The 16,753-nt window shown below is 41.7% G+C and overlaps 2 protein-coding genes across 4 annotated transcripts in view; one reads left to right on the forward strand and one right to left on the reverse strand.

The window, feature by feature from the left end:
- Positions 1-13,600, reverse strand: part of BAZ1A (bromodomain adjacent to zinc finger domain 1A) — a 112,877-nt gene extending 99,277 nt beyond the window's left edge. For 2 of the 3 annotated variants that reach the window (XM_012468772.2, XM_064365785.1), the window contains exons 1-2: positions 13,453-13,600; positions 837-1,115 (exon numbers count right to left, since the gene is read on the reverse strand). In XM_012468772.2, the coding sequence (XP_012324195.2) occupies positions 837-1,115; positions 13,453-13,565 (392 nt within the window). In that variant the 5' untranslated portion in view covers positions 13,566-13,600. The remainder of the gene's footprint in view (positions 1-836; positions 1,116-13,452) is intronic. The other variant, XM_012468795.2, reaches the window with a different exon arrangement.
- LOC135270418 (proline-rich protein HaeIII subfamily 1-like) lies at positions 13,150-16,050 on the forward strand. The gene has a single exon (XM_064365789.1). It carries the CDS (start codon positions 13,859-13,861, stop codon positions 14,297-14,299), a length of 441 nt encoding a protein of 146 aa, XP_064221859.1. The 5' UTR covers positions 13,150-13,858; the 3' UTR covers positions 14,300-16,050.
- Positions 16,051-16,753: the final 703 nt, after the last annotated feature.

The raw sequence follows: 16,753 nt of genomic DNA on the forward strand, positions 1-16,753 counted from the left end.
TGAGGTTGGGAGTTCAAGACCAGCCTGACCAACATGGAGAAATCCCATCTCTACTAAAAATACAAAAATTAGCCGGGCATGGTGGCGAATGCCTGTAATCCCAGCTACTCGGGAGGCTAAGGCAGGAGAATTGCTTGAACCTGGGAGGCAGAGGTTGCAGTGAGCCAAGATCATGCCATTGTCCTCCAGCCTGGGCAACAAGAGCGAAACTCTGTCTCAAAAAAAAAAGAAGTGTAACATTATATCTCAATTAAGCAGTGTGAAGAAGTATAAAAGAAAGAGAACTTAGTGGAGTATATAAAACTCAATCCTGGTTTTGTTAAATAAACACTAAAACCAATCAAGAAATACAGGCATATTTAAACTATTAGATGACATAATGAGGACACAGGAGATATCATTAGTTAAGAATTTCTACTCTTAAAGATGGAACTTCCACATAATGGGACTTTATTATACAGTAAATTAAAGAGAAGGAAGGTGGTATATGTAACAATGGACTAACCTTCAAGATCTTTTAAGTGGAAAGGGATTTAGAGAATATATGTTCTTTTGCATTAAAAAGAGAAGGAATTTGTGTATGTATGTTTGTTACATAAGACACATGTTATATATACACACACAGACACATGCATGTACATGTTTTTGGTGGCATATGTATAAACTGGCTTTGGAAAGATATATAAGAAACAGCTAACACCAGGGCTATCTATGGGTTAATAGGATAGTGGGAGCGTACTAAAAGGAAAGATTCCTTAGGTCACCATTTTGTGTGTTTTGAATTTTGAGCAATGTGAATATAAACTTACCAAGAGGAAAAATTAAAAGTACTTTACCTTGCACCATTGTTCCTAATGACTTCCACAGTTTCTTCAACAAAATATCGATCCTTGACATATGCAAAGACATCATCACAAATTTCATGTAAGCGTGAACGATGGGTAAGGTTGGTCAAGTATAAAACTGGAATAATTAGTGGTTCTGGAAAACTCTGAAGATTCTGTCTTGCTTTTTTTTCTGACTCAAGTGCTTCCTGATATGTCAGTCCAGGTCTACCCGTCACAGCACAACTCCACACAAGGCTGTTGCACAGAATGGTTCGTTCAAAAAAGTCACTGATTAAAAAACAAAAACAAAAACCCATTACCTATCATTTCACAAATTTTACATTAAAAGCTCACAGGCTTATCAGCTTCTTTTTGTGCCTTTAATGCAATATTTTATTTAGACTCACAGAACTTAAGAATTTGGTAACTGATCAACTTATAAACATTAATACAAACATAAGAAAAACATAAACTAAATATTTACATTTTGCAATTTAAAGGCACATTGTTCAAAACTAGACTTTGAGTTCCATCAGTTTTGAAACTGGAAGTCAAAGTGAATAAATTCAACTTTTTTAAAAATTTAATGTTTTTGTTCCAAGGCAGTCAGAACTCTGAAGTCAATTCAAGCACTTAACTATAAATTTTTTTTTTTTTTTTTTTTTTTTTTTTTTTGAGACGGAGTTTCGCTCTTGTTACCCAGGCTGGAGTGCAATGGCGCGATCTCGGCTCACCGCAACCTCCGCCTCCTGGGTTCAGGCAATTCTCCTGCCTCAGCCTCCTGAGTAGCTGGGATTACAGGCACGCGCCACCATGCCCAGCTAATTTTTTGTATTAGTAGAGACGGGGTTTCACCATGTTGACCAGGATGGTCTCGATCTCTTGACCTCGTGATCCACCCGCCTCGGCCTCCCAAAGTGCTGGGATTACAAGCGTGAGCCACCGCACCCGGCCCTATAAATTTTTTAAAGTCTTCCACATAATTGTGAAAAACTGAAAGATTTAAGCATTTAACAATAAGAGAAAAGCGAAATAAATTAGCACTTTATATAATGAAAAAGCAGTCATTAAAGGGTATAATTAAAGTTCTTAATGAACATTTCTATTACTGTTAATAGAAAAAAATACCTATTTCCAGTTTGATCGCTCCTGTATTTTCTTGAAACTATATGATGATCTCATTTGTGTTTAAAAAAAAAAAAAAAAGAGGAAAAGAGAAAAAGGAAAGAAAATAAAAGGTACCTATAGAAGCATAGATTTCTGGAATGTCATACAAAAATCAAGGTAACAGGGATTAGGGATAAGACTGGGGAACCATTCTATTCAGTGCTCTTCTATTCTGCTGGAATTCCTTAATAAGAGCATTTACTTATTTTCAAGAATTCTATCCATTTTCTTTTAAAATGCAAGAGATCTATATTACAGAAAGATTTCTACGGCATAATGGGTAGGACAAACACAAATCAATGAATATACAATCCCATGTACATTAATTATAATAATCACAGAAATGTATGTATTTATATACATACTACAAAAAGATATTCCCTATAGAGAAAAGAGAAACTGGGAAGGAAGGAAAAGAAAAACTTTTTTTTGTGATTCTAAATACTTCTATATTGTTTAATTTTTTTTTTTTTTTTTTTTTGAGAGTCTCACTCTGTTGTCCAGACTGCAGGGCAATGGTACAATCACCTAGGATCAAGAAGTCTGTCTTGCCTCAGCCTCCTCAATAGGTGGGACTACAGGTACGCATTAGGACACTCACCTAATTTTTTTGAGGGGGTAAAAATGGGATCGTACTATGTTGCCCAGGGTGGTCTCAACCTCCTGGGCTCAAGCTATCTTCCTACTTCGGCCTCCCAAAGTGTTGGGATTACAGGAATGAGGCACCATGCCCAGCCTATTTGAATTTTTATTTTTATTTATGTATTTACTTTTTCAAGACAGAGTCTTACTCTGTTGTTCAGGCTGGAGTGCAGTGGCACGATCTTAGATCACTACAACTTCTACCTCCCTGGTTCCAGCAATTTTTGTGCCTCAGCCTCCCAAGTAGCTGGGACTACAGGTGCATACCACTATGCCTGGCTAATTTTTATATTTTTAATAGAGATGGGGTTTCACCATGTTGGCCAGGCTGGTCTCAAACTCCTGGCCTCAAGCAATCACCACATCAGCCTCCCAAAGTGCTGGGATTAGAGGCGTGAGCCAGCCACCATATCCGGCCCTGTTTAAATTTTTATAATGAGCATTATTCATATACCATTTTGCAATAAAATATTTTTAAGATGTAAAAAGTTAGCTTGCTATGGTGGCATGAACCTGTAATTCCAGCTACTCCAGAGGCCAAGGTGGGAGAATCGCTTGAGTCCAGGAGTTCAAGGCTACAGTGAGCCATAATCATGCAACTGCACTCCAGTCTGTGCAAGAGTAAGACTGTCTGTAAAAAAAAAAAAAAAAAAAAAAAAAAAAAAAATTGAGGAGTTTCACTCTTGTCTCCCAGGCTGGAGTGCAATGGCACAACCTCAGCTCACTGCAACCTCCATCTCCCAGGTTCAAGCAATTCTCCTGCCTCAGTCTCCCGAGTAGCTGGGATTACAGGCATGTGCAACCGCACTCAGCTAATTTTTTGTATTTTTAGTAGAGATAGGGTTTCTCCATGTTGGTCAGGCTGGTCTCGAACTCCTAACTCCTGATCTGCCTGCCTCGGCCTCCCAGTGCTGGGATTACAGGCGTGAGCCACCGTGTCCAGCCAATATGTGTATATACGTATATATATATATTTGCTTGTATATATACATATATATGCACACACACATATATATATGTATATGGTTACACATATGCAAAAGGGTTAACAATGGCTGCCACTAAGTGGTAAGATACAGGTAAAATTTTTTCCTCCGTTATACTTTGGTCTACTTTTCATTATTATATGTAACCATATGATTCATTATTCTTCAATTTTTTCTCCTTCCTGAAATATTCACTTCTTCCATCATTCTAAAAGCACTTAAATTGCTATATGGCCTATTTCCTGGTTAGCACATCTATCTGTGTAGGTTTTCTCTGCATTAGTTTGATCTCCAAAAATCTGGGACAATTCCATTTAGATTGTTACCTTTTGTACATGTCTATAGAACAACTTTAAAAAAAGTTATCTATGGAAATAAAGCAAGAGACATTAATCATACCTTAACATAAATGAGATCTACAGAAATAACATGCATATGCCAAGTTATATGGCTCTTAATTCAGTACAAAGATCCTTTTGAAGTATGGTTTAGTACAGGAAATAATGGGTGTACATCATCAAAAATACAAAATAAAAAGCAGTTATCCTTATAAGACAGAAGGCAGATATCCTAAGAATTCGGAGAAAGGGAAGGGAAGAACTCAGAGGGCAAAAAAAAGATTTTAAAAAATACTAGAACTGTTTCTGGGGGAAGTGATGTTAACAGGTAGGTCTTAGCCGGACAGGATGGCTCATGCCTGTAATCCCAGCACTTCAGCAGGCTGAGGAAGGAGGATCACTTGAAGCCAGAAGTTTGAGACCAGACTGAGCAATAAAGTCAGATCCTGTCTCCACCAAAAACTGAAGAAAAAACTTAGTCAGGTGGTGTACATCTATAGTCCTTGCTACTCAGGAAGCTGAGGTGGGAAGACCACCTGAACCCAGGAGTTCAAGGCTGCAGTGAGCTACGATTACACCACTGCACTCCAGCCTGAGTGACAGAGCACAGCGCTGTTTCTTAAAAAAAGTTCTAGGTTGGGCATGGTGGCTCACATCTGTAATCCCATCACTTTGGAAGGTTGAGGCAGGAGGAATGCTTAAGTCCAGAAGCTCAAGACCAGCCTGGGTGACATGGCAAAACCCAGTCTCTACTAAAAATATAAAAAGTAGCCAGGTCCACGTGATGGCACATGCCTGTAGTCCTAGATACTCAGGAGGCTGAGGCAGGAGGAGCACTCTAGCTCAGGAGGCAGAGATCGCAGTGAGCAGATCACACCATTGCACTCTAGCCAGTGTGACAGAGTAAGACCCTGTCTCAAAAAATAAAAAAAGAAAGAAAAAAAAAAGTTCTAACTTTATATGTTAAACAAACACATCTGTAAGATTTAGCTTCTCAAGTTAATACACAGCTAACACATAATGTATATCAGGTGTACTTTTTTCCTCTTTTAAAAAATTGATATATAATAGTTGTACATATTGATACCTGTATCCAATGTGTAATGATCAAATCAGAGTAATTGGGATATCCATCACATGAAGCATACTTCTAATAACTTAAACATTACTTAGTACTGCTCAAGAAAATTATACTTCAAATCTAAATATCTTATACATTAGTCTATAAACCAGTGCTAGTAGAAATAGAATGGTCAGTCACATGTATAATTTTAAACTTTCTACTGGTCACATTAAAAAATTTAAAAATAAAAATAACCCAGTATATCACAAAATAATTTCATTTCAGTATGTAATCAACATTTTAAATATTGAGATATTTTACTTACATTCTTCTTTAAAAAAAATAAATTTGCCAGGCTCAGTGGCTCACGCCAGCATTTTGGGAGGCCAAGGTGGGTGGATAATGAGGTCAGGAAATTGAGACCATCCTGGCTAACACAGTGAAACCCCATCTCTACTAAAAATACAAAAAAATTAGCTGGGCATGTTGGCATGCATCTATGGTCCTAGCTGCTTGGGAGGCTGAGGCAGGAGAATTGTTTGAACCCAGGAAGCAAAGGTTGCAGTGAGCCGAGATCATGCCACTGCACTCCAGCCTGGGCAACAGAGTGAGACTCGGTCTCAAAAAAAAAATCCAATGTATATTTTATGTTTGCTATCTTAATTTGGACTAATCACATTTCCAGTGCTTAATAACCCATCTGGCCAAGTAATGGCTCCTGTTCTGGACAGCAGAGCTCTAGCCACAGCAACTAAGTGCCTGGGGTACTGAGTAGGCCATGCATGGGATATTCATGCCGCGGCAGGGAACAACTAAGTGCAAAGTGAGTTGCAACAAACACTAGATTTAACACTGCCTAAAAATACCAAGGAGAGCAATGGCACAACTGCCACAACCAGTGATGTATAGCTGCCCTTTTATACCCAAAGGTTCCTACTATCTCTTACAAAATGTTTGTGCCATTTGTTTACTTTGTGTCTATTTACAAAGTTATTGTTACATTATAGCTTTACTCTGCAGAAAGACCTACCCTAAGGAGGCAGGACACACTCTACCACAGTGGCAATTTTAACGCAAGGGAGAAAAGTCCAAGGGTCATCTCTCCCCTACTCATAACCCCACAGCACCATCTCTAACATCATACACCTTCACTTTCTCCCACTTTAGTAATTCTGCTCACACTTGACCCATTTATCATAGACATTTAAATGTGCAGAGTTTGTTAATACTGAGCTCTAGGGGGTTGGTTACAATGCTTCTTCAATTTCCACATTGTAAGACTATAACTAATGAAACTTACAAGAAGCACATTTTACTACTGTGAGCAAAAATAACATCCAAAATATTTTTATATGGATGTAAATTTAGGTTAATACAGGTTATTAATGTCAAGATTTATGACTGCACTCCTTCAATCATCCTCTTCACTAAAAGTGGGCATCCTACTGGCCCAGAGACCAAATCCTGCCCTCCACCCATTTTTGTAGTTTTTTGGGAACACGACTATACCCATATTTTTAGGTGTTGTCAGTAACTGCTTTCTCACTACATTTGCACAGCTAGATAGGAAAAAGAGACCCTATGGCCAAGCAAAGCCAAAAATACTGATTATCTGGCCCTTTACGGGAAAAATTTGGTGACCCTTCCTCTTTACCAATATTTCATTAGGAAAAATTGCAGAGTTACAAGGTACTTTTTAAGAACACACTTGTAATATAAGTCAACTAACACTCTGGTGAACAAACTGAGGAACAAAGTGCAACATACTATTAACTCGTTAGGTACTGAGAAAACTAAAAACCTAGTAGAAGATTAAATTGTGACATAAAAATCAGAAACTGAGTACAATTCAGATAAAAACAAAGTGTACTCTACTTAAGGGCCAAAAAACATACATTCTCTCTCTTTCTCTCTCTCTCTCTATATATATCTCTATATATAGAGAGAGCTGTATATAGATATATATATCTCTATAGAGAGCTATAGATAGAGAGCTATATATATATAGAGAGAGAGAATACATATCTATATAGAGAAAGAGCGTGTTTTTTGGCCCTTGTATATATATACATATATATATGTATATGTATACATTCTATATATAGATATACATATAGAGCTATATATAGAGCATATATATACATATACATATAAATATGAAGGAGAAATACATATATATATGAAGGAGAGAGAAAAATGTCTGAATCCCAGCTTTACTTTAAGAATGCAACTTTGAGGCCGGGTGTGGTGGCTCATGCCTGTAATCCAAGCACTTTGGAGGCCAAGGCAGGCGGATCACCTGAGGTTGGGAGCTCAAGACCAGCCTGACCAACACAGTGAAACCCTGTCTTTAAAAAAAAAAAAGAACGTAACTTTGGATAAGTTACACAACCTCTCTGAATTTGGCTCCTCTATGAATGTTAATGTGAAAATCAAATGAGATAATTCTCAGCAAATAAATGCCCCTAAAATGTAAGTGTACTCAATAAAGAGTATCAATTCTTATTGTACAGGTACCACATGGGCAGAGAAATCCTAGTAATAACCAGTATGGTAGAGAAACAATGTCAGAGAAACATGTTTTCCTGAGAGAAAGTTAGACATTGGGAATGGGAGCAGAAAGAGACAGAACTATCTCAAACATCTAAAGGTATTTCTTCTTGTCAGCTCCTGAGGGCAAGTGTAGGAAACAACAAATTCTACTGGCCAGGCTCGGTGGCTCACACCTGTAATCCCAGCACTTTGGGAGGCCAAGGCAGGTGGATCATGAGGTCAGGAGTCTGAGAACATCCTGGACAACATGGAGAAACCCTGTCTCTACTAACAATACAAAAATTAGCTGGGTGTGGTGGCATGTGCCTGTAATCCCAGCTACTCGGGAGGCTGAGGCAGGAGAATCGCTTGAGCCAGGGACTCTGAAGAAAGGAATCATTTAAAACACAGTAGTCTGCTATGTAGATGAAAGAAAAACTCAAAAAGAAAAGCATTTAGGAATTTCTGCTATACCATCCAGGAAAAAAAGGACTCAGGGATCCAAGTATCAGGACTATGTGGCAGGCTTATTCCTTAAAGAGGAGCTAAACATCTCATTTAAAGACACTAGCTGGCCAGGCATGGTGGCTCACGCCTGTAATCCCAGCACTTTGGGAGGCTAAGGCGGGTGGATCACCTGAGGTTGGAAGTTTGAGACCAGCTTAACCAACATGGAGAAACCCCATTTTAAAAATAAATAAATAAATAAGACACTAGCTATGAAAATTATCCAACTTTCTTTGAAAACCCCATGCTCACCAAATAGCCTTTGATTATAACTAGATTTCACACATAACTGACCATTAGTATAGAAATTGTTCAGTACGAAAAACATTCTTCCCCATTACAAATTGATGGTGTTCTGGTGCGTCCATTTAATACCTAGAGCTTAATCACTTGGGGTATAGTAAAAAAACAAATGTCTAAGCAGACAGTACAGTGGTATCTACATAAAGATCTAGGCAGCCAGTTTAAATTCCTGGCAATGCCCTTATTTTCTTAGTGCATACTTCAATAAATATTAGGAAGAATTTTCCATAATAAGCACTGTGTGATAGTAAACAGTAAAAAGAACATGAATTCTAGAATCATGATATTAGATTCTAACAATTAACACTTACTAAATAATTTTAGACACTGTAATCTTGGATTTACTCCCCACCCCAACTTCAGTTTCCTTATCTCTAAAAAGAGGCTGCTGGAAGGATTGACTTATTAACAAGGAAGGGCATTTGAACAATGAAAACAGGATGCTTTAAAAGCTAGTCAAACCTCTTTCAATGAAAAGCCAGGGTGAAACATAATTTGGACCACCTGTTAGTGATGTTGTGAAACAGTCATACATTTTGTATGGAAGGCTGGACTCATTCAAAGATGGGAAATATATCCCAATTCCAAGTGCCTACATGGCTAAAAAAAAGTTATTGATCAGATTAAATCACTAGGTAATACAACAAATCATTTTCCTATCCCTCAAGTCTAGAATTTCTGGTATTCAGATCTGACTGTTCCATTTTTTAACAATCCACAGCCAAAAATAAACAAAATTGTTGTCAGCTAGACAAAATTGCAGAACATTTTTATTTTTGTAGAAACAAGGGTCTTACTGTTTTGACCTGGCTGATCTCAAACTCCTGGCCCCAAGTGATCCTCCCATCTTGGCCTTCCAAAATGCTCGGATTATAGGCATGAGTCACCACACCCAACCAGAATAAATCATATTTAAGAGGTTAAATTATGCACCTCAGCTTATGCATTTGCCTATAGCTGATGTGCTGTTGAGTCTTCTTTACCTATGAAAGCAGGTCAAACAAGAGTTAGCAATTAGTTAAGAAGAATGTAGTAAGAGGTTTGTGCTCTATAATCACTGAGGATGCATCCTGTTCATTGTCGCTGTCTCAAAGAGTTCAGGTTCTTGCAGAAGACAAAATGTGAGGAAACAGGCCAGGTGCGGTGGCTCACGCCTGTAATCCTAGTACATTGGGAGGCTGAGGCCAGTGTATCACAAGGTCAGGAGATTGAGACCATCCTGGCTAACATGATGAAACCTCGTCTCTACTAAAAATATAAAAATTATCTGGCCGTTGTGGTGAGCGCCTGTAATCCCAGCGACTTGGGAGGCTGAGGCAAAGAACTGCTTGAACCTGGGAGGCAGAGGTTGCAGTGAGCCAAGATCGTGCCACTGCACTCCAGCCTGGGTGACAGTACAAGACTCCATCTCAGAAATTAAAAAAAAAGTGAGGCAACAAATACATTGCATGACAAGGCAATAACAGGAGATGCCACACTAGATAAAATGGAGGGAGTGGCCATTGCTGCTTAGAAGGACAAAAAGGAAGCAGACTATTACATCAAGTAAGATAGAGACAGAAAACTATTTAGCAATTGAAAGGTCACTGGTGGCCAGGTGTAGTGGCTCACACCTGTAATCCCAGCACTTTGGGAGGCAGAGGCAGGCGGATCACCTTTGGTAAGGAGTTCAAGACCAGTCTGCCCAACATGGTGAAACCCTGTCTCTACTAAAAATATAAAAAATTAGCCAGGCATGGTGGCGGACGCCTGTAATACCAGCTACTCAGGAGGCTGAGGCAGAAGAATTGCTTGAACCCAGAAGGCAGAGGTTGCAGTGAGCCAAGATTGCACCACTGCACTCCAGCCTGGCCAACAAGAGCGAAACTCCAACTCAAAAAAAAAAAAAAAAAAAGTCACTGGCAACCTCTACTAACTACGATTACAGGCAAGTTACTTTGTATTGTGTTGGGAAGTGAATAAGGCTAGAAGGTGTAGAAAACCTTTTTTAGACTGATCAGAGAAACATATTCAAGAAATAAAAAATGCAAGCAAATAAGTGAGCATAGTGGTCTTCAGAGAAATACAGAAGAAAAATATTCAAAATAATACACTAAAAGGCTAGTCTTCAAACAAATTCACACAAACCAGTTGATGATTTAACAAGTGAAAACAGGTGCTTTTTTTGTTGTTGTTTGTTTGTTTTGGGGTGGCTATCCCATATGCAGTGTAACAGTGGCCTGCAGAGGTTTCCTTCCGAGTTTTTCCAGAGTTGTTCCAAAGGTCAGATTACCATACTACAGACCACCATATACAATGTACCAGGAATGTATTTTTGGAAAGATCTATTTGTAATCATTTATGGGAAACAAAGTAATTCAAAATTTAACATAATGGAGTCTTCTTCCAATTTTGTCAAAATTCTTTTCGTTCAGTCATAGAAACCTAAGAACATCAACAATACTGCTTAATTCAGGGTAAATGATCAAATACCTTTGCTTCCAAACCAATAATCTCCCTGGGACTGCTTGTAATTTCCAAAAGCCCTACCACTTCAGCACAAGGGAAAAAACAAAAATTGAAAATAAAAATCTAGTTATTTAAAATGTTTAAATGCCCTATGACTACAAAGGATATAGTTCCTTAATTTTTTTTTTTTTTTTTTTTGAGACGGAGTTTCGCTCGTTACCCAGGCTAGAGTGCAATGGCGCAATCTCGGCTCACTGCAACCTCCGCCTCCTGGGTTCAAGCGATTCTCCTGCCTCAGACTCCCGAGTAGCTGGTATTACAGGCGTGTGCCACCACGCCCGGCTGATTTTTTTATATTTTTAGTAGAGATGAGGTTTCACCATGTTAGCCAGGATGGTCTCAGTCTCCCGACCTCGTGATCCACCTGACTCGGCCTCCCAAAATGCTAGGATTACAGGCGTGCACCACTGTGCCCGGCATCAGTTCCTTAATGGAAGATACGGGTGGAGGTGGTGGTTCACGCCTGCAACCCTAGCACTTTAGGAGACTGAGGCAGGCAGATCACTTGAACTCAGGAGTTCAAGACCAGCCTGGGCAACACCGCAAAACCTCATCTCTACAAAAAATACAAAAATTAGCCAGAGTGGTGGCACGCACCTGCAATCCCAGCTATTCAGGAGGCTAAAGTGGTAAGGTGGGGGTGGAGGAGATTGTTTAAGCCCAGGAGGCTGAGGCTGCAGTGAGCCAAAATTGCGCCACTGCACTCTAGCCTGAGCGACAGAGACCCTGTCTCAAAATAATAAATAAAAATAGTGGAAAATAGATAGTTCTAAAATGCGAAAAATCTTCTGTATTTCAGCATTTCAGATTTCTCCATGGTCAGAGTAATTCAGGTCAAGAACCAAAGTGCATTAAGAGGGTTTAATTCACAAAAGATAACAACCATATTCATCCTATCTTCTAAAGTGAGAAAAGCCTCTTAAAAGACTGCTTTTATGGAAGAAGAAAACAATTTGAAATTTAAGCTTACTTACTATTTTATTGGTACTCTTAGTTTTTTTAAAGATCATAATTGTTAGCAAGGACTGTAGCTTTAAAATCCTTAAAAAAAAAATCCTTGTCCAATTACCTAATCCAAGTTTACTTAACTAGTTTTTGAGTAACAAAACAAGTCTCTACAGGAGGAGAGTGAGACGAGCACTCCTACTTAAATGTACTGTCTGATGACAAGTACTCTATCTTCTCTAGATATAACATGTTTAATGGGCAACTTTCTGTGGAGCTGAAGAAAAGGGTTTACTTAAATGCTGAAAGGAACTTTTCTAACCTCACTATTCATTTCTTAGACAGGTGTTGTTTGCCCAAAACCCTCCCTCAGTCAAGCTCCCACTCAGAAAAAGTGCCTCCCTACACTCGACTTTATTTGGCTGCATTACACTTGGTTTCCAAGCCACAAAGGGATTCCTTTTGAGTGGAGAGGTAAAGCATAAGAAAAAGAGAGGATCACACTGAGTGATTAATCAAGTCAGGTTCTCACTAAGAGATCCTGTTTAAACACAAGTCGCTAAAACACACCCCCTTGTCACAGGACAAGATCTTTTGGGATAAATCAGGCGAAGGGCTGAAAATGTAGGCGCTGAAACTACACCAGCAGCAGCTCCGCGTTCTTATCAAAACAATAGCGAGTGGCACATGTCAGGCAGCCCACATGCGCAGGGGGATAAAGAGGCGACTGGCTGAGTCTGGAGTTGAACTTGTCTTAACCCCCGCCCCCAACACCCACCGCCGCGCTCCAGGCTACGCGAAAGTGAAAACGAGGGGCACCCAAGGCCCTGCTTCTTCTCCCTTCCTCTTCCCCTCGCCCAGCCGCAGCTTCTTCCTCACTGGTCTCCCGGGGGCGGAGACGCTGAGTTCCCCGGAGACGAGAGTTAGTCACCAAGAAGAGGCGGTGACAGAGAGCGCGGCTCGCGTCGCACTCCAAGGCCTAGCAGCGCGGGACAGGAGGCCCCGGCGGAGGCTCTCGCGCCCAGTGCCCTCAGCCCCGGGCCCGTAGGGACGCCCCCTCCTTCCCGTCTAGAGCGAGTCTTAACTCCGCTCCTGTCTCCCCTGCCCCAGGCAGCTCCAACGTCAGACCCCACTCCCAGCGAGAACACGAAGCCCAGCCCAGCCGCTTCCTGCCCACCGCCGCAGGAATTCCCTTCCCCAGCCTAAGGACCGCGGCCCCGCGTCGCTGACCCTAGCGGGGATCCCCTCGGCCGCCGGGCGGGGATCCCGGAACTGGACCCGGAGTGCGCGTGTGGCCGCGGCGGGGAGGGGCGAGGCGGGGAGTTTCCGCCGCCCCGCGGCCGACAGGGCGGGAGGGCGTCAGCAGCGGCCAGGAGCGGTCCCCGCGGCCGGCCGGGGACCCCAGCCTCCTCCGCCTGGACCGAGCCGCTCTCCCCACAAGCGCCGCCGCCAGTTGGCCCCGCGCGTTCTCCAGGTCGAGACTAGCAGGCAGAGAACCGCGGGCCCGGGGCCACCCGTCACCTTCCAGTCGCCCCGCCAGAAGCCCGGGGCGAGGAAAAGGAGAGAGAGACAAAAGGGCTCTGGGAGGGAGTCCCCTCACCCCCCCGCGGCCCCGCGCCCGGCCCAGTTCTTACTCGTAGTGGCGGAAAATCTCGTTGGTGACTTTACAGTAGAAAACTTCCTCATCGGGCCGCAGGTCCGCGGGCGGCTTCTGTCTCACAAACGGCTTTCGGTGTAGCAGCGGCATCTCCCGTCCGCCCGCGGGCTCGCCCGGACCCTCCGCCGCCTGCGCCGGCCCCGCTTCCCTATCAGAATTGGAGGGAAAGGAAAGCCGGTAAGGTGGGGAGCGCTCGGCGGCAGCGTGGGCCGGTCCGCGCGCCGGGGAAAGAAGCTCGGCTGCCTTTTGTGTGACTGACGCGCCGCGGCCGCTACCGGAGCCGTGTTCGTTCCTGCCGCCGTCCGGGCTCCCAGCGAGCGGAGCCGACGCCGCCCCTGCCCTCCGAACGCGCCCGACCTCCCCTCGCCCGGCCGCGGCTCACAATGGGGCAGGACGCCCCGCCGCGGGGGGCAGTGCGGGAGCGGCGGCGGCCCCCTCCCCCAGGGCCGGCTCTCCGGCCGTCGCCGCCGCCAGGCTCACAACGTGCTCGGCGCGCAGCCGGCCGACCCAACGCCGCCAGGGCGCTCGCCGCGGGCGGACCCCGGCGCTGCTACGCTTTGTTCCCGGGTCGCCTCCACTTCCCCGCCGGCGCCGGCCGGCTCCCGAGCGACCCTCACCTGCGAACACGCCGACGGCCACTTGTCCACCTTCGCCACTACAAAGGCACCGAGGGGAGACCCCGTCCTCCCGGGAGACCGCCTCTCTCCGGCCCCGCCGCGCCCCCGACCGCCGCCGCTTCTCCCGCTGCCACTGCCCGACTCCGCGCGGGGAATCGCGTCCCACCGCCACTTCCCCGCCTCTCGGAGCTCCTGGGAAGTTTCTGATCTACTTTCGGCTCTGAAGGAGGAAGAGCTGTTGGGAGGAGCTTTTCACTCCTCGCTTCTACCTTTTTTTTTATTGGCTACTCGATGACTTTTACAGCCTGTCACTGATACAGGAAGAGACAGCGGAGAGCCTGGGAGAGCTACATTATTAATTAATGGAGCAACCCCTCGTGAAGATTCAGAAGCATCCTCCATGTTTGAGATTATCAGCCAAAAGATCTAGGGAAAGCGCTGGGGGTTCATAAACACATGGCTAACAAAGTAAAACCTTCAAGTCTGGTACCGACGTTTGACTACACGATAGGAAAAGGGATTCCAATTGCGATTTAACTTGTATTTTAAAGATGTGAAAATAATAAGAAATAAAATTTTTTGCTATGTTTCTTCTTCCAAATTAGAATCCATATCTTCAAAAATACTTTGCATGTGTAAACATCCAGCTTGAACAGAAGATACCTTCACATCAGTTCTCTTTAATACTTACGGCACTTCAGAGATTTAGGGAGCAGAGGAAAAGATTTTTTTAAAAAAGTATATGTTACAAAGTGTCATCATGCCTGTAGGACCCCAACATTCTTGAAACTAACGCACCTTTAAAAAGTAATATTTACACTGCTGTAAATGTTTGCTAAGGATCAATGTTCAATTAGAATTTTAAGGATTATGGATTTACTAGCGAAAATTCTAAAGCAATTTTCCCATATCAGTAATTTTTATTTAGGAAAACAATTTTAATGTACATAACATGTGACCTTTGAATTCAATGGAATTTAAGAAACTAGAACTCGAATTTTCACTAGCTATGTTTTAAAACCTTTTTTGATATAGTCCTTAACATTTGCTTATTTGCAAATTTGTGTGTAACAATGAGTCTAAAAGTAAGTTTGAAGAATAGTCATTCGACAGACGTTATTTCTTATTACCAATACTGCGAAACGATAATTACACAAAAAATGTGGGATCAGTTTTATAACTTATAATTTAAGTACCTTTGCAGTTTGGAGCAGAAAATTTAAGAAATCTAAATCAAGAGTTACTATTTTTTATCTTTCAGGCTGGTCTTAACTGTTCATACAGCTAGCAAAATAAACCTTTGTGAAAGGCACTGTTCTTTGGGTGTTTTAAAATTCATTAATACTATAAATGTACCTTAACTGTACAAGTATTGAAGTCACAGAAGTTTGAAAATGCTCTCAGTGATAAGTACATACTTTAATCTGGATAAACTCTTTAAGAGTTTACAGATTTGGTGGGTTTTTTTTTTATTTTTATTTTATTTTTTTGAGACAGAGTCTCACTTCGTTGCCCAGGCTGGAGTGCAGTGGCGCGATCTCTGCTTACTGCAACCGCCGCCTCCCGGATTCAAGCGATTCTCCTGCCTTAACCTCCCAAGTAGCTGGGATTACAGGCGCCAAGCACCACACCCGGCTATATTTTTTTTTTGTATTTTTAGTGGACACAGAGGTCTCACCATGTTGGTCCCAAACTCCTGATCTCAGGTGATCCGCCCACCTCAGCCTCCCAAAGTGCTGGGCTTACAGGCGTGAGCCACCGCACCTGGCCAAGATTTCGTGTTTTAACCCTGACTCCAACTAGTATACTGAATGATAAGTTAGAACTCCCTGCCTAGAAAGTATTTATTGATTTACCAGGTGAAAAATTTAGAGCCCACAAAGGTAAACTCAAAAGGGGGACTGGGAGAATGGATAATTTTCAACCTATATTGAAGCATCACCTCACAACTCAGAATCCCAACTTAACAGTTAAATTAAACACAGGTGAAATTCTCTCTGATACTTCAATATTTATATTAGATCTTACTGTTTGATAAGTCATTTAAATTATTTTGTTAAAATCATGGTCAAAAGTCGTTATTTTATTATTAAATACAAATGATTAAGTTGGATGTTTTCTTATACTAACTTAAAATTTTATTCTGTTTCATCAAAAGCTATCATACTTAGTTTTCCCATGATCATACTCAATTTAAATACTACCATAACTAATTTCTCTGAATTATATACATAGGGTTTGTTTTAATGATTTGTGACATTTAATTAATGATACACAATTGTTCATTGTTATTTCAGAACAATGTAAGTTTAGAAAATTATAATGAACATGTTCGAAAGTTTAGTTTCAGTGTGTTTATAATACTTAATCAAATGAATATCATACCTAAACTACCTCATCAAATAACATTTAAAGTATTCTATACATTCACAACTAAAAGCTTACCTAACTTATGACCTATTTCTATATTTTGGTATCATGATTACTTCCTTGTTTTGTTAATTATTACTTCTTTGCTTTTGAGAATAAAAAGCTTATTGCTGTATTCAGCAAGTAGTTAAAGGATACTGTCATGACATAGGACTTTGTGAAAAAAATTTTTTTGGAAATATTGTCAAGGAAATTGTGAAAGCTAAAGTGGCACAAAAAAGAGAAAGCAAT

The sequence above is a fragment of the Aotus nancymaae genome, unplaced genomic scaffold (assembly GCF_030222135.1).
Source record: "Aotus nancymaae isolate 86718 unplaced genomic scaffold, 86718_ANA_hifiasm-v0.15.2.pri h1tg000062l, whole genome shotgun sequence".
In the NCBI taxonomy this organism is placed as follows: domain Eukaryota; kingdom Metazoa; phylum Chordata; class Mammalia; order Primates; family Aotidae; genus Aotus; species Aotus nancymaae.

Coding starts and splice junctions, on each gene's coding strand:
- LOC135270418 (XM_064365789.1), top strand. CDS start 13,859: ATGGGGCAGGACGCCCCGCCGCGGGGGGCAGTGCGGGAGCGGCGGCGG.